This window comes from Vulpes vulpes, chromosome 13, assembly GCF_048418805.1.
Source record: "Vulpes vulpes isolate BD-2025 chromosome 13, VulVul3, whole genome shotgun sequence".
NCBI classification, from domain to species: domain Eukaryota; kingdom Metazoa; phylum Chordata; class Mammalia; order Carnivora; family Canidae; genus Vulpes; species Vulpes vulpes.
This window is the reverse complement of record NC_132792.1, coordinates 131612065-131637246: the sequence shown is the minus strand read 5'-3', so window position 1 is coordinate 131637246 and position 25182 is coordinate 131612065. Positions and strand designations below refer to the sequence as shown.

The 25182-nt window shown below is 41.7% G+C and overlaps 2 protein-coding genes across 23 annotated transcripts in view; one reads left to right on the top strand and one right to left on the bottom strand.

Annotated features, from left to right (window-relative positions):
* Positions 1–24390, top strand: part of SCYL3 (SCY1 like pseudokinase 3) — a 44657-nt gene extending 20267 nt beyond the window's left edge. For 9 of the 14 annotated variants that reach the window (XM_026003326.2, XM_026003328.2, XM_072732969.1 and 6 more), the window contains 9 exons: positions 868–970; positions 2163–2274; positions 4323–4400; positions 6711–6850; positions 8178–8362; positions 18831–19002; positions 21415–21573; positions 22517–23217; positions 23713–24390. In XM_026003326.2, the coding sequence (XP_025859111.2) occupies positions 868–970; positions 2163–2274; positions 4323–4400; positions 6711–6850; positions 8178–8362; positions 18831–19002; positions 21415–21573; positions 22517–23217; positions 23713–23772 (1710 nt within the window). In that variant the 3' untranslated portion in view covers positions 23773–24390. The remainder of the gene's footprint in view (positions 1–867; positions 971–2162; positions 2275–4322; positions 4401–6710; positions 6851–8177; positions 8363–18830; positions 19003–21414; positions 21574–22516; positions 23218–23712) is intronic. The other 5 variants (XM_072732974.1, XM_072732975.1, XM_072732973.1 and 2 more) reach the window with 1 other exon arrangement.
* The window catches only part of FIRRM (FIGNL1 interacting regulator of recombination and mitosis), a 53216-nt gene continuing 38350 nt past the window's right edge, over positions 10317–25182 (bottom strand). For 4 of the 9 annotated variants that reach the window (XM_072732967.1, XM_072732965.1, XM_072732968.1 and 1 more), the window contains one exon: positions 24102–24709. In XM_072732967.1, the coding sequence (XP_072589068.1) occupies positions 24521–24709 (189 nt within the window). In that variant the 3' untranslated portion in view covers positions 24102–24520. Of the gene's footprint in view, positions 10772–18950; positions 20074–23806; positions 24019–24101; positions 24710–25182 lie in introns of those variants that run through there. The other 5 variants (XR_011996337.1, XR_011996336.1, XR_011996338.1 and 2 more) reach the window with 4 other exon arrangements.

Genomic DNA, 25182 nt, shown 5'->3' with positions numbered 1-25182 from the left:
CCTAGCCCTTCTAGGGCTTCCCACAAGCCTTTCATCTACGTATTGGTGATCAGTTAGGATTCCATGAGGCACAGAAGAGAGATTATTGGCATTAATAATCTTGTATGACAAAGGTCCATCTACAAATTTCCCTACTAGGTTGATGAACCTTTCTATTCTGTTTTGTTTCTGGTCTTCACCACCAGGTACTGGTGAAGAAAGATTGTATTTACCAGTAAATATGAAGGAAGTTGCTCCCTCTAAATTTGTTTTAATAACTATTGTAAACAGTGATCCCCAAAGACATATTTAATATACTGTACAGGAAATACAAACCCAATTACAAGTCTAAATATAGACATAATACTAGAAATAAATCATGTTGATCCAAATCAGTGCTGTGTGTATGTATTAGTGTTTTTCAGACTGATTTGTGGGGTTTAAATCGAGTTAGAAGTTCTGACAAGCATTTTGAGAAAAAGGAGTAAAAAGGAAATATCACTAAGTACTGTAATAGTAAGGCTAATAAGTATTGTTTTATGAAGTTTTTGTTTCCATTATGTGTGTATTTATACATATGTGTGTACAGTACTACTACCACTAAAAATAATAATAAAAAATTTTTAAATCTGGGTTGCAGTCAAAAATATTTTTGAAAGCCATAGACATATCATATTTAGGCCTTTTATTTTCTTCTCGCCCTTGTTTGATACTTTTAAATCTTTGATAAATTGCATTCACTCATAGTTTAGAAGCCTGTAAGCCAGTGTACTATGTAGTTAGCTGTGAGTATCATAAATGCCAAAATGGGAGACAGTGCTGCAGAGAAAAATTAGACATGTTTTATTCGGCAGATTCTCAAGTTTTAATGATCTCTACTGCTTTTAGTCTCCAGAATTCACCACTCTGCCAGAGTCACATGGACATGCCCGTGATGCCTATGCGTTTGGGACGTTGGTGGAAAGCTTGCTCACAATCTTAAGTGAACAGGGTGAGTCGGAGTTCTTTTACATCTACAGAATAAGTAAGAAAGTCATTCACAGCCTGTTCTGCATGGATTCAATGGACTGCAGTCTGTGATGATAGTTAGGAACCTGTTGCTTTCCAGGTAACCTGTTTAGGGCAGATCTTCACAGCAGTGAGGAAGGAAGCTTTGATTACTTTGCATAGTTAGAAGCATTTGAAGTAGGAGCCCCTCTCCGCTCTGACTGCGAGTATCACTGGCTTCCTTTCTTATTAAGTGGTGTTGATATGCCGGTCTAACGCCTCTGTTCCTTACTCAGCCAGCCGTGTAAATGAATGCTGTTACTCACTGACATGTGACGATCTGAAGGAAAGAGGAGGATTCAACATTTTTTATTAATCTAAGTCAAGCTTACCATTTATTTGCTCTTATTCTTTCCAAGTCCTTTTGATTTGTTTCTTCTGGATATAATGTACTCATTACCTTTTCTTTGGTTGCCCCGGAAAGTCCAGGCTACTGAGCACGTGGTTTTCTTCTCTCTTTTGAGCTCTCCAGTGGCATACCTGGAGCCAGCCTCACTCTGCTCCTGCCACTCGAGGCCTCTAGGTGCCTGCCTGCCGCGGGGACTGGTGCTTACTGCGTGAGGCCCTCGCTGGCCCGGCTCGGGCTTGCACTTGGCCCAAGCTTCGTTCAGTTCTCATGGGGTTTCTTTTACTAGGTGCCTGCAGGGTTCTGAGGTTACAAGCGTCATTCAGCTGCTGGCTCTAAATTGTCTCAGCCTGAATACTCCCTTAGGGTCAGGAAGCCTCCCTTGTGGGGAACGAACTCACTACTCCACTGTGTCTGGAATGGTGGCAATTATGTACCATCCTTGGAAGATGAGAGAATACAGCCACTCAGAAAACATTTCCTGTTCTGTGGAGGGGAACCCTGGTGGGAAAGGCCCACAGACCTGCCCTGTTAGACATTCTTCCGGCCTGAGCTGCATTAAAGTACCAGCCAGGGAGCAAGGTTGGGGGGCTGGCTGTGTCGGCAGATCAGTTTTCCTCACCTGCCGGAGGAGTCTGGCTTCAGGCAAGCAGGAAGCTGGTTAGCAACAGCCAGGGCTTTGTTTGTTTGGGCTTTTACAGGTTGGTTTTTGCTCTCGTCAGTCTCCAGCTATAGAGGTCCTGGAAAGAGGGAGAAGGCATTGGAAACTAACTGTAGCTCTGGATTTCAGTTTCAGCGGATGTTCTCTCCAGCTTCCAACAGACCTTGCACTCAACCCTGCTGAATCCTATTCCAAACCGTCGGCCAGCGCTCTGCACCTTACTGTCCCATGACTTCTTCAGGTGAGGGCGTCTGGTGGGCCTTGCAGACCCTCCCACTGCTGCTGGCCTGCTCTCCGACCTGTGCTCGGCCCTGGGGCTCGGGGGCTCCGACACACGGCCCCTTCTGTTGTTGCTGTTCATTGTCAGGAGAGGTTAAATCACGTCCATGTGGGAAAATAGAGGGCGAGATTGGGCTGCCTCTCAGGTTCCTATCACAGGAAGTTTGAGAAATCTTTAACTGTGGTGAAGGTTTGAGTCTAAAGTTAACAACCAGGTCCACTTAGGACTTCTGATGGAGAAGAAGCTAGGCTGTGTCCAACGGTTTGCGGTTGTCAGGTAATTGAGAAACTCCCCTGCCATCATGTTATTGATATGAATTGTTACCGTTGAAATTTTTTCTTGTTGGGGGAACGGAGCTCATTTTTCTTCAGGCCGAAGATTGTCTTCTTGGTTTAGTAATTCGTGATGGACGAGCACAGAGGTCGATTTAAAGGGAGGGCACGACAAAATGTTAATACTGTCACTGGATTCAGAGATGTTTCTGAACCTCTCTTCAAGGTCAGTTTTAATGATACATCCTCCTCCTCCTTTCCATGACTCACAGGTTAACTTCATGGTCACAACTTTTATTAGCAAAATTGACATTATGTCCATTTTGAAACTAAAGATTCTTATGTGTTTGCAGTTGGAGGGCCTGAGAAAAACCAGAGTGAGGGGAAAGCTGATGTTATCCTCAGAGGGGGTGAATTACCTCCAGGGTGGAGCTAGGGGCCATATTAAAAAGGGCAGAGGGGTCATTACACTAAATTTATTAGAATTTTGTGTTTCAGAGAAACTGTTCGAAACCTTTCCCTTTACAAGTCTTTTAACCAAGGCACTTTATTTACCTTGATATAAGGCCTCTACAAAGAATAGTCCTTTACTGCAAGTAGATTCTCTCATCGCTGTGTGATAAGAGTTCTTTAGTGAGAATTGTATTTTAAGTAGAGATGGGAGAGAAAGCTAAAACACACACTGTTTCCCCCTTCCTGAACTCTGATGGTTAGATGTGAGAGGAGAACCTGGCCAGAGAGAGCAGGAGAAACCAGGTTGGCATCTCTTGCTGAGGCAGCCGAGCCAGCTTGATTAGACTTCAGTTAAGACTTTCGTGCTTTTTGGGATCCCTGGGTGGCGCAGCAGTTTGGCGCCTGCCTTTGGCCCAGGGCGTGATCCTGGAGACCCGGGATCAAGTCCCACGTCGGGCTCCCGGTGCGTGGAGCCTGCTTCTTCCTCTGCCTGTGTCTCTGCCTCTCTCTCTCTCTCTCTCTCTCTCTCTCTGTGTGTGACTATCGTAGATTAAAAAAAAAAAAAAAAAAAAAAAAGACTTTTGTGCTTTTTCTCTGCTGCTAAGCCAGAGTTTGGAAAGGGGTGTGGATATAAGATGTGGCGACCCCGGGACAGGAAGCTGGTGAGGCTGAACACGGCAGTGTCCGTCCCAGGCCCAGTAGCCTTGTCCCGAGGGATAGGGGAATGGGAGCAGACTCAGGGACCCTGTGGGGAGCCCACAGCCCCTCACCCTCCTCCCTACCGGGTTGAGAAAATGGCCTCCCCGCTTCAGGCAGGAGTGATGGGAAGGCTCCTGTGATTGGCACACAAGATGCCTCTCCCCCAGCCCTCTCATAGTTCTCACTCCACCATAGCAGACTAGAGATTCAGCAACTGTTGCAGTGCTTGATCACCTCAGTACCATCGCTCCCAGGACAGTTCATTTCACCACACTGTTGCAACAGAAGTTCAGATGCCTCTGATTGCTCAAACCACCGAGTCTGTGGGTGTTTGCACACCATGTGTGCTGAAGCCTGTATCCTTTTCACAGAACTCTTTGCTGTTCTTAAAATGCTGGATTCTTCACGGGCTGGTTCAGAGCCCCTGCCTCATGAGCTACGTAGTTTAAATTACAGTCTTCTAAGTGGCACAGGACATTGTTTCCTTGAAGACTAACGTAGTGTGGTCTGTGGTTCTTGCTTCTGTGTTTAACATGCCTTCTGTAATCTATTGTCCTGTATATTTTTTTTCTCTTTGGCATTTAGGAATGATTTTCTAGAAGTTGTGAATTTCTTGAAAAGTTTAACATTGAAGAGTGAAGAGGAGAAAACTGAATTCTTCAAGTAAGTTCAGAAAGTTAAAGGCTGGGGATCCCTGGGTGGCGCAGCGGTTTGGCGCCTGCCTTTGGCCCAGGGTGCGATCCTGGAGACCCGGGATCGAGTCCCACGTCGGGCTCCCGGCGCTTGGAGCCTGCTTCTCCCTCTGCCTGTGTCTCTGCCTCTCTCTCTCTCTCTGTGACTATCATAAATGAATAATAATAATAATAAAAAAATTAAAAAAAAAAAAAAGAAAGTTAAAGGCTTAAAATTCAGTAACATGGACTAAGTCTGTGTCATCACTTCAGGTATTCTGGAGAGAGGAGTTCAGACATTTTCTTTCTTGGACCAAGTTTATCAGACATTTCCTATGTGCTGGCTTTCTGCTAGGCCCTGGGTTGGAGGGAGGGTTCTGGTGGAGAAGCATAAATGGTGATATGAGCTTGTAGGCAGCATTCTGAGACCCCAGAGGATGAAGGAGGCAGTGGTTGGAGAAGAAGTATTCTAGGCAGAGGGGCAGCATGTATGAATGTGCAAGGCAGAGCACGGTGCATCCTGTGTGTGGCACAACTAGAAGCTAGGTTCTAGTGGAGTGCAATCTCCAGGGCAGGGTTGGGTGAGAGACACCCTTGGGTAGGGCAGTGAGGAGCATTGACACTGTTCATAAGTAGTGGGCTTCAGGCATCGAAACTGTGGAAGTCATGGAAGCAGGCTATGAGATGGTTAAATCTCCTGAAGCAGATCACTGTGTTGTCTCTGGGGGCACAGATTTATTTCTCATGGGACTTGGATGTTGGTAGACCATGGCAGGCCTCAAGTGAGGTCAAGATAGATAAGAAGTACTCACAACATCAAATTGGCCGGCCCTTAATGATTATCACCAAGAGCATGAGAGGATCCTGGAGGAGAGGCCCTAATGCACAGGGATTGGGAGGAGTTTGGGATCAGGCCATCTCTGTGCCATGTGTGGAGCTATAGGTGGAGATATGTGTGGGCATTTGGCCAGAAGGATCTGAGGCCCAAGAGAGACATCTGCAGCTGACAACCCAGCAGTGAGGATTGGGGTGGAGGAGCTTGCAGTTGGTAACAGTTTCTCAGAGAAAGCAAGGACATGGGGAAGACCTTGTACTCAGATTGTAACCTTGGGGCACCCACCAACCTTGTAAGAGGGTGGCTGAGAAGTGAGACAAAGCAATGATGGTTAGAGGAACCTCAGAGAATGCCCAGAAGCCTGGGAAAGGTGGGGGGAATGCCTGGTCACCGAGGAGTTCAGGGAGCACGGGCAGCCTTGTCTGAAGGGGAGCCAGGCCACAGTGAGTACAGAGTGAACAGAAGGTGAGAAAGTAGACATTGGATAAAACCTCCTGAGGCTTCAGAGAAGAGAGAACAGACAGTAGCTGGAGAGGGGAGTGGAGATGGGAAGGACATTTTTAAGGGTGGAAGAGATGTGAGTACGTCTGTAGGCTAAGGGAGTAGGGCTCATGGAAGATAGCAGTCCTGGAAGAGGATGGGTGAAGGGTGATGGCTGCATGGAAGGCAGGGAAGAAAGAGGAGGCCCTGGGACCCTTGGGACCTAGGGAGGAAGCAGGAGTGAATATGTAGACCTGTTTGTTCACAGTGCCCTGTTTCCTCATGTGGTTAGAGGCAAGACTTCTAACGGTGATAGTGAGAGTTTACTACTATTGCTCCCTAATATCTGGGTCCCTCTTTTTTTTCTTTTTTTAAGATTTATTTTTTTGAGAGAGGGAGACAGAGAGCAGGGGACAAAGCAGAGGTTGAGAGAGAGAGAGAATCCCAAGCAGACTCTCATGACTCTCATGAACATGGAGCCCAACATGGAGCTTGATTCCACGACCCCAAGATCATGAGCCAGAATCAAGAGTCAGCCGCTTACTGAGCCACAGAGCGCCCCAAATTATCTGTGTGTTAACAGAGTGCTCTTATATGTGTTATTTTAGAAAGTTTAGTAACAAAAGCCTGTTTTGTTTTGTTTTTTTTGTTGTTGTTCACTGTGGAAACTCTACATAATCTACTATCTTCCATGTTTTTTTTTTAATTTGAAGAAAGTCCTTTTTATTGGCTAGGAAGCCTCTGGCTTATTGAGGAAAGGATTGCAACCTTTCATAGCTCAGATCAGAGCTTGTATATATGCCGGCAGCCTTGTCTCACCCTCTGCATTTCTCCTAAAAACCTCGGACCTCCCTGTGCACTTCTCCTGGCCACAGTGCGTAGTACTTCACTCTGACAGAAGTAGGAGAGAGCTGTATGTCTGAAGCGTACAAGGGAGTGGATCCGATGTCACAGCTAGGTTCCCAGGTTCTTCTTCTTTGCCCTCAGATTCCTGCTGGACAGAGTCAGCTGCTTGTCAGAGGAGTTAATAGCCTCACGGTTGGTGCCTCTTCTGCTTAATCAGTTGGTGTTTGCAGAGCCAGTCGCTGTGAAGAGTTTTCTTCCTCACTTGCTCGGCCCCAAAAAAGGTGAATTTTTTTCAAAGGATTATTGGGTATTAAGGAGTTTGGACATTACTAGTCTTTATTTGAGCAGACTGAGATTACTACCTGGTATAGGTAGAGAATGTCTCTAAAAATAGCTGTTGGCCTATGAGGTGATCATTTTGACTAAAACCTGGGTACAAGAGCCCATGAGGTAAATAAGGAGCATCTCCTAGAGAGTCAAATTTACCATAGAAGGGTAGTATATTGAAAAAGTCCACACACACACACGTAAGATTAGAATAGGAGATGCACGTGGAGTTTTAAGGTAAGGCATACATCGTCACAGGACTTTTGCATTTGCAGTTAGGCCTGTGCCTTCTGACTTCCCAGGAGCAACCCATTTATTTTGTATTTTCAGTAGAAAGATTGAAAAGCATGGAGATCACTTTCCTACTTGGAGCTTCCGTTTTTTCTGAATGTGAAATGAGGTTATTATTCTAATACCCTGTTATTTTATAAGTGCTGCAGATGGTAACATACCAGTTTAGAGAATACAGCATTAACCCAGTTCTATAGAATTTTTTGTTAGGTAGAATTCTGTTTCAGAATTTATTAAAAGATCTCAATCCAAGAAAGTAGCATTATAGGTAATTATTTTACAATGCAGAATTTTTTTATATCTTTTGTCATTCCCTGAGATGGTTTTTTTTTTTTGTTTTTTTTTCCTCCAATTGTATAGTTGACACACAGTGTTACATTAGCTTCAGATGTGCAGCATACTGATTGGCCAGTCCCCAAATTTTTCTTTATAGCTCTGACATTTTGTTGCTCGGTAGACCTTAGATGGGGGTGTGCTTCTGAATCACCTGGGGAACTTTTTAAAAATTTGCTATAAGACTGATTCACTGGTCCCCAAATGACGATGATGGGTGTCTCTGATAACCACTGCCATAACTAGCAGGAAGAGAGGACCACCCAGCGTCAAGTCCTGTTGTGACATTTAACACCTCCTGGTTTTGCAGATAAAATGCAATAGCAATAATGATCTAATCTAGTTATGAAATTCCGCATTAAGTGGAAACATATAAAAAGTTACTGATTCCGGAACCTATTAAAATAGAACCTTTTTTGTTACTGATGAAGTCTGATAGACCATTTCAAAAGTATTTCTACAATTAAGATAATGGAGCCTTGAGTGATTTGGGTCAACGACAAAGGTTCCCTTTGGTTTGGGGCCCCTAAGAATTTAGAAGAGTACTTAGAGTATGTGTGCAGTTGAGGGCTCAGTTTATAAATTATCCTTTGTGCTCCCTTCACGGAAATGACAGTGTGCTTTTTTATCTCTAACCACCTGTGATCTGGGGGATAGACAGTGCACGGGGACAGACCCCCTGTCTGCTGTCACCAGCGCTGTTCCAGTCACGGGTCATCCCGGTGCTGCTGCAGCTGTTTGAGGTTCACGAGGAACATGTGCGGATGGTGCTCCTGTCCCATCTGGAGGCCTACGTGGAGCACTTCACTCAGGAGCAGCTGAAGAAAGTCATCTTGCCACAGGTTAGAGGCGGGCGCTGCACAGGCCATCTGGAGTGTGGCGAGGAGTGGTGGGTGCAGCAGGCACTGGTCACTTGGGGCCCAAAGGAAGGCGGGGGTTTTGGAGCATGGATATTGTTGCTTCGGAGGCTCTCAGACAACGGTTGGGTTTCAAAGCTACTGGGATTTAGAGGGCTCAAGTTCAGCTTGCATTTCCATTCACATAGGCAGATTTGCTGAACTAACATATCTGGTCTTAACCCAGGAAAAACTGTTATTTTTGCTAATTCTTTGGGGAAGAACAGGAGTCCTTTGTGGATGCTTTGTGACATAAACCACAAGTGTCCATAATTATATACCATAAGATAATTAGGTTCTAACCAAGAGGAGCATGAAATCATTCCTACCAGTGGTCCCCTGCCTGTTGATCAGCTGCTCGGGGGCTCCAGGTTTGCGCTGGATTACTGTGGCTGATGGAAAAAATTACCACAATTGGCCTGGCTGAAAACGATAGAAATCTATTCTCTTCTGGTTCTGGAAATCATGGTGTCAGTGGGACTGTGCTTCCTCTGAAGGCTGTAGGGGAGGGTCCTTCCTTGCCTTTGTTCCCAGCTTTCTGGTAGCTCCCAGCAGTTCTTGACGTTTCTTGGCTTGTAACTGTGTCATGCCGATCTGCCTCTGTTGTCATGTGGCCTTTTTCCTCCGTGTCTTCACTTGGCCTTTTTAAAAAGACACAAGTCATTGGATTCAGAGCCCACCTTTACCCAGTGCAACTCCATTTTAAGGTCGCATTCCAGGTGGACATGAATTTTTAGGAGACAGTCTTCTAAAGTACAAGATTGTAAAAGGTTTTGTCAGGTCTGTGATATCTTTCAGGTAATGTGTTTTCCTGAGATTAATTTATTTGCACATTATTCGTAAGGCCTGGTTTCCTGCCAGGCCTTTTGTTTAGGCCCTGGGACTGTAGGCGTATATAATGTCCCTTGCTTTCAGGGAGCTAAGAGGTAGGAGAGAGACGTGTTTGTTGCTGTTGCTATGTGACACATGCGCGCCCCCCCCCCCCCCCCCCCCCCCCCAGTGCCTTAGTGCCTTAAGACAACAGTCATTTTTGTCTCACAATTCTTTGGACTGACTGGGCAGTTTGGGGATTCTGTGATTCCAAGTAATATCAGCTGATGAGCTGTCCCTTGGCACACTGGAGGGGATGGCTGAAAGGCTGAGCTGGGCCAGGCTCCGCTCTCCATGTAGTCTCAGGATATGTCAGGGCCTCTGTTCCCCTTTGTCCCATCTCTAACAGGGTGGTGGACATCTTGCATGGCTGCCCAGGACTACCAGAAGCTCTAGAGTGGCCTTCCTGAGGCACAGGTTAAGAATAGATGGTGTCACCTCCATTATATTCTCTTGGTTTGAGGGAGTCGTAAAGTCAGCCCAGGTTAAGTGTTGGTTTACACAAGTGCATGGATATTGGGAGACACCCCCGGGGCGGGGTTGGGTGGCTGGCTTTAGGGCCAAGCAAACCCAACGTAGCACTTTGTGCTTACATCTGCAGCAGTAATGTTATTCTGATGTTGTGTGTCTAAAGGGGTAGAAGAGGGACAGAGCACTCCCCCACAATCAAGTTCTCATAGGTCTCAGAATTGGCACTGAGCCGAGCTCAAAGAATGACTCATTGTCAGCGTGTGAAAGACTATGAAGCCTCTCCTCTGTAGGGGAATAACTTGGCCAATTTTTTAAAAAGATTTTATTTATTTTAGAGAGAGCACGTGACCAGGAAGGGGCAGGGAGAGAGAATCTGAAGCAGACTCCGTACTGAGTGTGGTACCTGATGCGGGGCTCAATCCCACAACTGTGAGGCCATGCCCTGAGCCAAAACCAGTCAACCGACTGTGCCACCCAGGCACAGACTAAAACTTCTAAGACCTGCATGTGGCTGTCTTAGTTGAGTTTCTTTAGGTTGCAAGGAACTGAAACCCACTTAAGTGAAAGCAAAACAAGAGGCTTTAATAAAAAGATATCAGGACCACCTTACATGGAAATCAAGTGCAGATGGGACTCAGCCATATGGTCTTCGTTTCTTTCCTTTCTCTTTTTATCTGTCCCACTTTTGACTTAACACAGACCAGTTTCATTGATGGGCATGTACACATGGCCAAACATGGTTGTCCCCGTAGCTTCCAAGTTCATTGTTCTCATTTTAGCAAGCCATATTGGTGTCTTTACATTCCAGTTATTGCTGGAAAGAGATCTCAGTTGGCTCAGTTTGGGCCAGATGATATGTGCATCAGATATAAAGAGAGTTTTCCAAGTCCTGTCCTTTTGCGTGTGTAAAGCTGGGAACAGGGTGGGGCTGGGAACATAAGCATGAGAGCCTGGATGAGTGATTCTGAGTGTGCTCAGTGGAACACTGCCAGCTCGAGAACTGTGTTTATGGTCCTGAAATGATATGAGTACAGATAAGGAGAGTGAACATTTAAAACATTTTTCAACTGGGATATAATTTACATATAACGTTAGTTTTAAGTGTACCACATGATTCAGTATTTGTATATATTTGTAAACTGATCACCCCAGTAAGACTTGTTGATATCTGTCACCATACATAGTTTATAAAATTCTTTTTTTTTGATAACTTTTAAGACTTACATTCTTTGCAACTTTATGCAGTAAAGTAATATTAGTGATAGTCACCATGCTGTGTATTACATCCCCATGACTTTTTTTTAAGATTTTTATTTATTTATTTGAAAGAGCACAAGCGAGGGGAGGAATAGAGGTAGAGGGCTCCCCACTGAGCAGGGAGCCTGACATGGGGCTCGATCCCAGTGCCCTGATAAGATCATGACTTGAGTGGAAGGCAGATGCTTAACCAACTGAGCCACCCAGGTGCCCCTGACTTTTTTTTTTTTTTTTTCTTTTAAGATATATTTACTTAAGAGAGAGAGTGCAAGCACACAGGAGGAGTAGAAGGAGAGGAAAATTCTAGCAACTCTGCTGAGCAAGGAGCCCAGCACAGGGCTCCATCCTGTAGCCTGAGCCAAAACCAAGACATTTAACTGACAGTGCTACTCAGAGACCCCTGACTTATTTACTTTATAACTGGAAATTTGTACCTTTTGACCTCTTCACCCATTCTGCCCTCTCCTCACCATCCTCTTTCCCACCTCTGGCACCACCAGTCTGTTGTATGAGCTTTTGTTGCTTATTTTTTCTATTATTATTATTTTAAGTTTTTAATTTTGGGGGGCGCCTCAATGGCTCAGATGATTAAGCATCTGCCTTCGGCTCACGTCCTGATCTCAGGGTCTGGGATTGAGCCTTGTGTCAGGCTCGCTGCTCACAAGGAGTTTGCTTCTCCCTCTCCCTCTGCCCTCTCCCCCACACAAACCCGGCCATCCCCCCTGTTCATGTTCTTTCTGTCTCTCAGAGTCTCTCTCCCTTTCTCTCTCTCTCTCTCTCTCTGTCTCTCAAATGAATACATAAAATCTTTAATAAAAAAAGATTTTAAAATTTTTATTAAGTCATCTCCACACCCAACGTAGGGCTTGAACCCAGAACCCCAAGATCAAGTCACATGCTCCACTGACTGAACCATCCAGGCACCCCTGTTTTGTTTTTTTGATTCCACCTATAAGTGAGATCATACGGTATTTGTCTTTTTGTCACTTATTTCACTTAGCATAATGCTCTCAAAGTCTCTCCATGTTGTCACAAATGGCAAGATTTTGTTTTTTATATGGCTGAATTATATTCCTCTGTGAGTGTATGTGTGTGTATAAATTCACATTTTCTTTATTCATTCATCCATTGATGGACACTTAGGTTTCCATATCTTGGATGTTGTAAATAATCCTGCAGTAAATGGGAGGGGGTTGTTAAATGTAAATTAAATGTAAGTTAGTGTTTTTGTTTTCTATGGATAAATTCCCGGAATTGGAATTGCTGGATCTTACAGTAGTTCTCTTCTGTTCTGTTCTCCTTTTTGAGGAACCTCCATATTGTTTCCAAGTGGCTGCACTGATTTCCATTCCCACCAGTAGTGCACTAGGGTTCCCTCTTCACATCCTCGCCAGCCCTTGTTACCTCTGGTCTTTTTAATAAAAGTTATTCTAATAGGTATGAGATTATGGCTCATTTGTCCTGATATGTCACTATTACAGTATATCATTGACTGTACTCCTCATTCTGTGCCTATTACTCCTGTGATTTATTTACTCATATGTTGTAACTGGAAGCCTGTACCTCTCACCCGACATCATGCCCAGCCTTTTTCTCCCTCCTCTCTGGCAACCATCAGTTCTCTGTATTTATAGGTGTGATTCTGCTTTTTGTTTCATTTGTGTGTGTGTTTTGTTTTTTAGATTCCATTCATGAGTGGAATCGTATGGTATTTGTCTTTCTGAGTCTGGCTTATTTCACTTAGCATATCCCCTCTAGGTCCATCCATATTGTCTCAGGTGGCACGATTTCATCTTTTGTCACGGCTGAGTAGTATTCCACTGTGTATATATCCAACATGTTTCTTACCATTTGTTTGTTGATGGACATGTAGGTTGTTTCCATGTCCTGGCTATTGTAAATAATATTGCAGTAAGCCATGTAGTGAACATGTGCCTGTATCTTTTTTTTTTTTTTTTTTTAAGATTTTATTTATTTATTAGAGACAGAGAGAGAGAGAGACAGGCAGAGGGAGAAGTAGGCTCCATGCAGGGAGCCCGACGTGGGACTTGATCCCAGGTCTCAGGGATCATGCCCTGGGCTGAAGGTGGCACTAAACCGCTAAGCCACTGGGGCTGCCCATGTATCTTTTCAAATTAGTGTTTTCATTTTCTTTGGGTAAATATCCAGTAGTGGAATTTTTAGATCATATGGTATTTCTATTTTTAAGTTTTTGAGGACCCTCTATACTGTTTGCCACAGTGGCTGTACCAATTTGCATTCCCACCAACAATGTATTAGGGTTCCTTTCTTTCCACATCCATACCAACACTTGTTATTTTTTGTTTCTTTGATTTTAGCCATTATGACAGGTATAAGATGATAACTCATTGTGGTTTGGATTTGCATTGTATGGCTTTATCTCTGGGTTCTTGATTCTGTTACACTGATGTATGTGTCTGATTTTAAGCAAATACCATATTGTTTTGATTCTACAGCGTTGTGTAATATGCTTTGAAGTCATGGAGTGTGATACCTCCAGCTTTTTTCTTCTTACATTTGCTTTGGAAAAAAAAAAAAAAAAAAAGATTGGGTTATTGGAGGTGTTTTGTGCTTCCATAGAAATCTTAGAATTATTTGTTCTAGTTTTATAAAAAATGCCATTGGGGGATCCCTGGGTGGCGCAGCGGTTTGGCGCCTGCCTTTGGCCCAGGGCGCGATCCTGGAGACCCGGGATCGAATCCCACATCAGGCTCCCGGTGCATGGAGCCTGCTTCTCCCTCCGCCTGTGTCTCTGCCTCTCTCTCTCTCTCTGTGACTATCATAAATAAATAAAAAAATTAAAAAAATAAAAAATAAAAATAAAAAAATTTATAAAAAATGCCATTGGTATTCTGATAGGCATTGCATTGAATCTGTAGATTGCTTGGGTAGAATGGGCATTTTAACAGTATTAATTCTTCTAATCCATGAGCACAAGAAAATGTCTATGTATTTGTGTCTTCAGCTTCTTTTATTAAATACTGATGTTTTTCAGGATACAGGTATTTTACCTCCTTAAATTAATTCCTAGTTATTTTATTCTTTTTGATGCAGTTGTAACTGGGATTGTTTTCTTAACTTCTCTTTCTGGTAGTTTGTTATTAGTGTATGAAATGCAACAAATTTTTGCATATTAATTTTGTATCCTGCAACTTTACTGAATTTTTTTTTAAGATTTATTTATTTATTTATCCATGAGAGAGAGAGAGAGAGAGAGAGAGGCGAGACACGGGGAGGAGAAGCAGGCTCCATGCCAGGAGCCCAACGTGGGACTTGATCCTGGGACTCCAGGATCGCGCCCTGGGCCAAAGGCAGGCGCTAAACCGCTGAGCCACCCAGGGATCCCCTGAATTTTTTTTATTACAGATTTTTTTTTTAGTAGTCTTTAGAGTTTGGCTACATATATATGTTTTCTGACTAGTCATATACATATATATGTCATCTGAAAATCGTGACATAAAACTGAAAAAAAAAGTAAAACCTTCTTTGTGATTTGTATGCCTTTTATTTTCTTATGTAATGGCTATGACTAGGGGAATCTTTCTATTCCTCATCTTAGAAGAAAAGCTTCAGCTTTTCAGTGTTGAGTATATTGTTAGCTGTGGGCTTGTCATAGATGGCGTTTATTATGTGGAAGTACATTCCCTCTATAGCCACTTTGTTGAGAGTTTTTATCATAAATGGATGTTGGCTTTTGTCAAGTGGTTTTTCTGCATCTACTTAGGTGATTTTATGATTATTAACCTTCATTTTGTTAATGTGGTATATTACATTGATTTGCAAAAGTTGAAACATCCCTATGTCCCTAGAATAAATCTTACTAGATCATAGTGTATGATCTCTTTAATGTATTGTTGAATGTGGAATTTTGAGGAATTTTGCATCAGTGTTTATCAGGGATATTGGTGTGCAATTTTATTTTTTTTAGTGCCTTTGGTTTTGATATCAAGGTAATGCTAACCTTATAAAATTGAGTTCTCTCCTTTTCAATTTTTGGAACAGTTGAAGATTGGTATTATTTCTTTAAATGTTTGGTATAAATTCTTTTTTATTTATTCATTCACGAGAGACAGAGGGACAAAGACATAAGGCAGAGGGACAAGTAGACTCCCTGCGGGGAGCCTGATGAGGACTCAGTCTCAGGACCAAGGAATCACAACAGGAGCTAAAGGCAGACATTCAACCCTGAGCCACCCAGGTGCCCTGAATGTTTGGTATAATTCTGTAGTTCTGAAACCATCTGGTCCTGGACTTTTGTTTGTTGGGAGTTTATGGATTATTCGGTCTCCTTCCTAGGGATCAGCCTGTTCAGATTTTCTGTTCCTTTATGATTCAGTCTTAAGAAGTTGTATATTTCTAGGAATGTATCCATTTCTTCTAGCTTATCTAATTTGTTGGCATATAATCACTCATAGTAGTCTCTTATGATGCTTTGTATTTCTGTGGTATCAGTTGTAACACCTCTTTTGTTTCTGATTATATTTATTTGTGTCCTCCCTTTTTTTTTTTTTTTGATGTGTCTAGCTAAAGCTTTCAGTTTTATCTTTTCAAAGAACCAGCTCTTAGTTTTTTTTTTTTTGTTGTCTTTTTAGTTTGCTTTTTTTTTTTCATTTATTCTTTTTCTAGCTCTTTGAGGTATAAAGTTAATGTTTGAGATTTTTGTTGTTTCTTGAGGTAGGCTTTTATCACAGTGAATTCCCCTCTTAGAACTGTTTCTGCTGCATCCCATAAATTTTGTTATGTTGTTTTTCCATTTTCATTTATCTCATAAGGTTTATTTTTTGTTTCTCTCCTTTGATTTCTTCTTTGACTCATGGGTTCAGTAGCGGGTTTAATCTCTATGTGTTTGTGAATTTCCCAGTTTTCTTCTTGTGATTGATTTCTAGTTCATACCATTGTGGTTAAAAAAGATGCCTGATGTGGTTTCAGTTTTTTTAAATTTATTGAGACTTGTCTGGAAAATGTCCCATGTGCACTTGAAAAGATTGTGTATTCTGCTGTTTTGGATGGAGTGTTCTGTATATATCTGTTATGTTCATTTGGTTTAATGTGTCATTCAAAACCACTGTTTAAAAAAAAAAACACTGTTTCCTTGTTGATTTTATGTCTGATTTATCTTTTGATGTAGGTGAGGTGTTCAAGTCACCTATAATTATTATTACTCTCTATTTTTCTATGTTAATATTTGCTCTGTATATTCAGGTGCTCCTATGGTGTGTGTATAGCTGTTTACTATTGTTCTATTGTTTTGTTGGATTTCTTTTCTATCCTCTTGTTGGATTGATCCCTTTATCATTATGTGGTGCCCTTCTTTGTTTCCTGCTGCAGCTTTGTTTTAAAATCTATTTTGTCTGATAAAAAATATTGCTACCTCAGCTTTTTTCCACTTCCACTTGTTTGGAATGTCTTTTTTAGTTCCTTCACTTTCAGTTTGTATGTATCTCTAGATTTGAGTGAGTCTCTTGTAGGCAGTATATTGATGGGTCTTGTTTTTTTATCTGTGCAGTCACCTTGCATCTTTTGATTGGAAATTTAGTTCATTCATGTTTAAAGTAATTATTGATAGGTATGTACTCACTGCCATTTTAAACATGTTTTCTGGTTGTTTCTGTAGTTCTTCTGTGTTCCTTTCTTCTCTTGCTCTCTTCTGTTGTGGTTTGATGGTTTTCTTAGTGTTGTGCTTGGATTCCTTTCTCTTTTACATTTTGTGTATCTATTACAGGTGTTTGATTGTGGTTAGCACTAAGTTCATATATAAAATCTTGTGTGTATAGCAGTCTATTTTAAGTTGATGGTCTTTTCAGTGCTTTCTTTAAACTGTGTTTGAACTTAATTTTTACCCCCCCCCCAGCCTTTTATGTACATGAGGTCATGTTTTATATCTTTTTTGTGTATTCTTTGATTTCTGTAGATTATAGTTGATTTTACTTCTTTTGTGTTTTATCCTCCATATTGCTCTAAAAGTGGTTATCTGCCTTTTACTATATGTTTGCTTTTGCCTGTGAAATTTTTTCCTTTCATAATTTTCTTACTATGGATTATGTCATTTTCTTTCCACTCAAAGAATTCCTTTAACATTTCTTGTATGGTTGGTTTAGTAGTGATGTACTCCTTGAACTTTTGTCTGGGAAACTGTCTCTCCTATTCTGAAAAATAACCTTGCTGGGTAGAGTATTCTCGGTTGCAGGTTTTTTCCTTTCAGTATTTTGAGTATCCTGCCACTCCCCCTGGCCTGCAGAATTTCTCCTGAAAAATCAGCTCATAGTGTTATGGGATTTTATTTGTTTGCAACTGTTTACCTTTTTTTTGCTGCTTTTAAAATTCTCTCTTGATGATCATTTTCATTATATTGTGTCATGGCATGGGCCTTCTTAGGTTAATCTGGTTAGGGGTCCTCCTTGCTTCTTGGGCTTGGATGTCTGTTTCCTTCCCCAGATTAGGGATGTCTTCAGCAATTATTTCTTCAGATGAGTTTTGTTTTCTTTTCTCCCCTTCTTCTGGGATTCCTGTAAGTACTGTTATTATGCTTGATGTCACTGAATTCCTTTAACCTATCCTCATGTTTATTATTTTCCTTTTTGCCATTCAGTTTGAGTGCATTCCATTACCATTTTCCAATTGCTGATTCGCCAATATCAATCTTCTGTATCCACTAATCAACTGATATTTCCTCTAGTGTATTTTTTGTTATTGAATTCATTTTTTAATATTTTGTTTGTTGAAATGCTTTTTTTTTCTGTTTTGTTGAAATGCTGATTTCACCCACTCTTTTCTCAAGTCTATTGAGTATCTTTGTGACCATTACTTCGAATAAGGCATATTGTTTATCTCCATTTCATTTAGCTCTTTTGTTGTGATTTTGTTCTTTCATTTGGGGACATGTTCCTTTGTCTCTTCATTTTGTCTCTCTGTTTGTTTCTATGTATTAGGGAAATCAGCTACATCTTATGTGGAAGAGGTCCTGTGGTGCCCAGAAGGGTAGTCCTTGCCAGGTCATCGGTACCAGGCACTCCAGAGGGGTCTCCTGTATGGGCGATGCATACCCTACTCTTGTGGCTGAGCCTCATTTGCCTTTAGCCCAGTCAGCTCTTGTGACCCACTTTGCCTGCTGTGGACACAGCGGACAGTGTTTGCTCCCTGTGCTGTTCAGAGGCCTGAAGCTGCTCTGCACTCATTGGTAGGTAGGGCCAGTTGTCAGACTAGATGTCTGCAGTTAGCTCCGCTGCCACAGGTATAGGCTCTTGTCACTCTGTCTTTTGACTGAATATTTAGATTCTCCAAAGATTTGGAGAGGCCTCTATAGCCATACCACCCTGAACCCCACCCCATCTCAGCTAATCTGACAGTAAGCAGGGTCAGGCCTAATCAGTAGTTGCTGGGAGGCCTCCTTGGAATACTGGCTGTCGTCAGTATTTAAGAGGCTGTCATCTCTTAAAGAGCTGAGATCTCCAGAGTGCTCAGCTGCTTCTGATCCTGGGGCACAAGCTGACAGGAATGATGGACAAGTCTAGAACCTTTTATAGCAGTTTCACAGTAATTTTATATTATTTCTAATGTCTTTATTTTTGTTTTTTATTGTATTTTTAATGGTGTTTCAGTCTGTGATTGATTGGGAGGGGAAAATACTGGTCCTTGACCACAGTCAGTTTTGAGAGCTACTGACCTACAACACCTATGTAAAAAATGAAGTCATCTGAGCAAGCATAGACTGATTGCTTGCAGTCCAGTTGGTTGTTTATGGGGACAAAAGGCAGGCAACATGGTTGTGTACACTTATGACCTGATTTGCTCCTAGGTGTTACTGGGCTTGCGTGATACCAGCGATTCCATTGTGGCAATTACTCTTCACAGCCTAGCAGTACTGGTGTCTTTACTTGGACCAGAGGTGGTTGTGGGAGGAGAAAGAACCAAGATCTTCAAACGCACTGCCCCAAGTTTTACTAAAACGGTCAACCTTTCCCCAGAAGGTAAGAATGAAAAGTACAGTTTTTTATTTTAATTAGATTTTTAACATTATACAAATAACATGGTGGGTTGTCTTCAGTCAAATGATACAGAGAATGGTAAAGAGTAATTTCCCTTTCCCAATTCCTTCTGGGTGTGTAAAGTAACCAGTTTTAATAGTTTAGTGGGACTCTTTTTTTCCCTTTTGTTAAACCCACAAAGACACACAGATGTATGTTTATACACACATGCCCATATGTAGAATTTTTTAACAAAACAATGAGCAAATACTACGTGCAATTGTACAGCTTAATTTTCTCACGTAGTGGCTTATCAGAGACTGGTTTCTAGGTCAGTACATAGTAATGACACCTTTATTGACAGCTGCCTAATATTTCACTGAATGCAATTCAGTGATTTCCCTCTTAATGGATATTGCTTTCATTTCTGGATTTTTAACCACTACATTAATGCAGCAGATGTCTTTGTACCTGAAATCTTTATCTTTTAGCAATAAAAGCCAAACTACATAAAGTCCCAGAAGTAGACCTACTGAGTCAAATGATGTATATTTAAAATTTTAATGGATACTGTCAGCTTCTAAAAGGGCTATAGCACCTTATAACACTAGATATTCGAATTTTTCTGGTATTGATGGCCTTTTAAGTAAAGAGCTGTTGGTTTTTAGGTACTTCAAGAAATCTTTATTTCTGGGCTATTCCCATTGGATGTTACATGGGATGGAGCATTACTTTCTGGTCTTTGTAAGCAGTAAAAGTCAAGAATTTTATATCAGCATTATTGTTTCTTTGGTCCTGGGTATAACCTAGAATCAGATGGTGACCTTGTGAGGAAACGCAGATCTCTGATTCAGCTGTCATGGATAGTGTATTTGATACTATCCGAATAGTTACAGTAGAAAAGACCTATCAGATTTTCCCCTAATTTTGATGCCAGGAGAATCTTTAAAGCAACACTGGCTTTCTGAAGTTTTGATGGGTCCAGGTCTTCATGGTGCCAATGAAGTCTGTGTCCAGATTTGCAGAAGGTCATGAAGAAGCTGCTCCCTCCTCTCCTGCCAGGATATGTTCACACTGCATTGAGTGAATGAAGGCCGTGTGTTACCAGTTTTTCTCTTAGCAGAGTACAACAAACAGCAAATGAGAGATTTATTTATATTTCCTAACAGAGGAACATTGAGGGGATGGTGGCGGTGGTATGTGCTATTTTGAGATAAGACTGTGGGAGTCCATCTCAGGGCAGCTTTGCATGTTGAATTAGCAAGAGTCCCCAATCTTCATAACTGTTTTATTTATTAGATGCAGTTTCCTAGTTCTGGACATTTTATATACTATTGATGTGTAATCTTAGTCAGAAACCAAAAAGGCACCAAAAGCAGGAGTAACAAATGAATTTTTATTAAAATAGATGTTCCTGGAGACTTTACAAAACAGATCAAGGTCTGATCCCACTGACTTCCCGAAGTAGTTAAACTCTTCATCCAAGATGGCTGTCAACCCCTGGCTGCAGCCTGCATTTCAAGTTCATAGCTAGAGTGGTCCTTTTTCTGAAGGATGAGAGAGAATGCTAGGGAGGGGGCATGGATACAGGAGGCTACCCTTAGACTTTTTCCTCCTTCTGTTCTTCTGCAATTTCACTATATGGTCAGACTTCGTATGGGATAATATTGAGGTTTATGAAAAGGGTAGTATCTTACTTACATTAGGGAAGTCAGTCTGGATGGAGGAGAGCTGGAGGAGACCCTGGGAGCCCCTCAGCAGGGAGGGTGGTGGCAGAAGCAGGCAAGAGGCTACAGGGCTTGCAGAGGTCAGGCAGGGCCTCCCTGTGATGACCTACCTAGGCATAGGAAGTATGCCAAAAATTTTGCTGGAATCCTTTTGACCAAAGCCCACTGTTGAGTATGAATTTTCTGGCAAACTGTTAAAGACCATTTTTTTTTGGAAACATTTTTTTTCCCCAGGTGGGAATTAAATGTTTGTAAAATAAAATTTATCATTTTAACCATTTTTACTGTACAGTTTGTGGCATTAAGTACATTCACATTGGTGTGCTTGTATTCTTAGAGTTTTTTTTAAAAAGTAGAATCAATTATTTTAAATTGACAAAATGTTCAGTGGCTGTTAACTTTTTTTAATTAGGTATTCTAAAGGTTATATCTAATCCAACTGCTCACCCAATGCTTGAACTGTTTCAAGTCCCTTACCATCATGTAGACCTCAGCCTGCCCTGAAACACCTTGAGGACACAGGCAGGCCATTCTGTAATGAGTGTGTTTCTTAAGATATTTAAAGATTCTCTCTGCAACTTATCCTTTATCTGTGTTAAATATACCCATTTCCCCTGTTACTCACCCTGACAGAGCAAGAAGCTATTTACTATCCTTTTTATTTTTGGGAGTTTTTATTTATCTTCAGATTCTCCCCCGCACGTCTTCTGTAGCCAGCAGAGTCAGACGGCGCCAATCTTGGAGAACCCCTCCTCTGGCATGTTCCCTAAATGTTTCTTTTCTGGCAGCATGCCCATCAGCAAGAAGCAGATACAGCGAGATTGCTACAATACTCTTTTACAGACAGGTAGAAATATTCAATTTATATAGTTTTTCCACTGTTACATGAATGTTATTCCTGAGTACAGAGTTTTAAATTCTAAAAATTAAGGGCAGTTTGGGAATAACGAGGCTGATTTCTGTATAACTGTAGTCAGCTGGGGTGTCATCTGCTTTTCCTGGACTACAGGTTATATACCTACCATTTATTCATAACTGGTGAGGAGAGCTAGCTGACATTATTTGGTACTTCTGGTGCTTTAGTGCAACATTTTCCAAACTGTATCAGAGGATGCTAATTCTGTTAGATGGCAGTAGGTATGCCATGAAAAAGAGAGTTGTGTGGTTAAGTAAGTTTGGGGAGATGTTAGTAGCAGAGTCCTGACACACTCATTGTGCAAGATTCCAGGACCTTGACTACATTTAAGGAAATCTGATTAAAATGAGGGCATGTTAGGGTTGCCTGGGTGGCTCAGTTGGTTAAGCATCTTACTCTTGATTTCAGCTCAGGTCATGATCTCAGGGTCTTGAGATCAAGCCCCTCTGGGCTGGGCATGGAGCCTGCTTAAGATTCTCTCTTTCTCTCTCCTGCCACCCCCCCCCCCCTTCTAAAATAAATAAAAGAGATACTATGTTGGGTTAAGGCAAACTTATTTGAGCACACAACACTTTTTGGGGTTAACACTGCCTGGCTTAGAACATTTCTATATTTGTTTATAGATAATACACCAATAAACAATACGCTTGAATATTTAGTGAAGAATTGTATGCTCTAGTTAAAGTATCTGAATAACCTACCTCACATATTTGTTACATTCTGCTGGGATATCTCTTTTGCAGGTACAATTTAGTAACCTGGATATTTTTATGAAATTAGAGCCATACATTTTTTTTAAAGTGTTAACCTTTTCCTAAATATATTACTTGCTCTTAACACTTTATGAAAATAAGTTCTGTACATATCTCCACAGGTGATAAATTTCCTCAACCTATTAAGTTTCCCATTAATGGAGTCTCAGATGTGAAAAATAACTCTGGAGATGGTGAGAACTTCCCACCAGATTCTAAAAAGTCTGAGGAGTGGCCTGATTGGAGTGAGCCTGAGGAGCCTGAAAACAAAACTGTCAGCATCCAGAGTTGTCCCACAGAAGCCTACAAGACCTCCACATCCCCGCTCACTAACTTGAACATGGAGGAGGCGGTGGCTTGGGACGACTATGAACCCAGCAGCACAGATACTGAAATAAGTGCGAGAGATGGAGTCCCAGCTGTTAGACCGGGCACCTCAGGGGAGCAGGAGGCCATTCCTACTTTGCTTTCACTCACTGAAGAGTCCAGGCCTTTAAAATCAACTCCACCCCAAAAGACTAATCATGCACAAAGCAGGGACAACCCAGACCAAACCAAGCCACTGAACATGTCATCACAAGAAAGGCGCCTTAAGGCTCCATCAGAACTTGGTTTAGGAGAGGAATTTACCATCCAAGTAAAAAAGAAGCCAGTACAAGATCCAGAGTTGGACTGGTTTGCTGATATGATTCCAGAAATTAAACCTTCAGCTGCTATTCTTATTTTGCCTGAACTGAGGACAGAAATGATGGTTTCCAACAAGGATGACGTCTCAACAGTGATGCAGTTCTCCTCAAAATTTGCTGCAGCAGAGATTACTGAGGTGAGGATTAGTAAATCGTGCTAATTTAAGGGATATGTACCAGTTGCACTGTCTCATTTACAACAGACATGCTGTTTTCTCAGTGAGGGAAGAGACTGATGTACACAGTTGCTTACAGTGACGGGTGGAGCACAAATGAATGCAATGGAGTTCCTATAAATGATATCTTTCCTTCCCCAGAAAAAAGCAATGCTTAGACTAAGTGTTTAATGGGCCACTGGTTACTCTTAGAACCCACTGATTAAAAGGGGTTAAACCCAAGAATAGGGTGTCATCAAATCAATTTAATTGTACATATATGGCCCTTGGGAAGTTAACTTCAAGTGCTGTGGTTTTGTAACTCTGGAACCAAAGTAATCCTACTTTGCAGCTTCCTGTTAGAATAAGTTATTTTTCTTAGCGTGGGGGCTCTTTTCTGGCAAGTGTTAGGTCCTTTTACATCCAGAAATGATTTGTCTCAGCAGCCTACCCTTGATTTGCTCTGTCTTGCTGCAGGGAGAGTCTGAAGGCTGGGGAGATGAAGGGGAGCTGAACTGGGAAGATAATAACTGGTGACAACGGCTATAACTTTAGGGAAAAGGATTTCTTAAAAAAAATAAAAAAAAATCAAACTAATACCTCAAAAGCGGGCTCTGCAGACAAGAAAACCCAAAAGCATCCATTTCTCCCATCTGTGCCAACCGAAGTGTGAGTGGTCGAGTGCTGGCTAGCGCCCCGGCGGTGAAGAGGCTCAGCGCTGGCTTCTTGGAGGAGGAGCCCGTGTGCGTCTGACTAAGGCCAGTTTCTGTGAAGAGCAAGTAGCTGTGGAAAGGTTGAATTTACTGCTTTTTTCCAGGACAATTCCAGAAGAAAATAAATACAAAAATTCAAGCTGATTAGCTTAATTTTGTGCCATTTCTTTAACAGAAGAGTAAGCTTTATTATGAAATACAACTTACTGAAAAAGTTTTAGCTGTAAAGTATATAAATGATTTTAAATCGCTAAGGTTTCCTTAGGCAGCTTATTTATTTGTTTACAGTTGTACTATCTGTTGGCCCTGTGGGTACCTGGGCAGTCCTTGACTGTTCCACATGTATTACACTGTACCAAAGTTCTTGAGAAATATCACCCCCTCCCACCTGTTCTCTAAATGTCCAATAAAGACTATTTTCACTAGATTCAACTTTACAAAAGTTGTTTTATATGTGTTAGAAAATGCATACTTACATCAATATATTCATTTACAAAATAGAGTGTTGGATGATAAAAATCATACCCAGTTCTATCTATGAGTAACATGGTCCAATCCGTTTAAGGGCCACCCTAGGGTACACGTCGTTTTAGCTCATCAATCCTTTCTTGGAGGGTCTCCATTTTCATTAGAAACCATTCTGGAGCAGGAGACTTCTGGAGTAATGACTCAATTGCCTCCAGGGCCCCTGATGCTGCTTGCAATGCTGACCTATACTCTTCTTCCAAGGGGAACTCATGACGGGCTCTTTTTGAATAAGGCTGGCAAATGAGAAAAACATACGATAAGTAGTGCCATGATACCCATTCCCAAGATGATAAAAGAACTTTTGGGAGTTTTATGTGCACATTTTATTTCGTCATTGGTTCACAAGGCAGGAGGGAACCTCCAAGCCCATAATCACCTAGATACTATGCAAAGGCATTTCTCATTTGTCACAGTAATTCGGGGTGCTATTACTGTTAGGGTCCAAGGAAAGTAACAGGAATGCTGCCTCATCCAGTTGTTTCCAATGAGTACTCTTTGGAAATATCTTGTAATCTGTTCTGACAAAAAAAGCCCCAGGTATGCATCTTCTGAATGATTCCAGTTTACTTTTTAATGCTAAGTGCTATGGCCTTTCAGATGCTTTTCAACCCAATTAAAAATTGTCAGGCTTTCTAGCATCAGTGCACTGGGAAGGGTGGCAGGGGGAAATCTGGGCCAACACATCTTTTGTAATCATGGTCTTCCC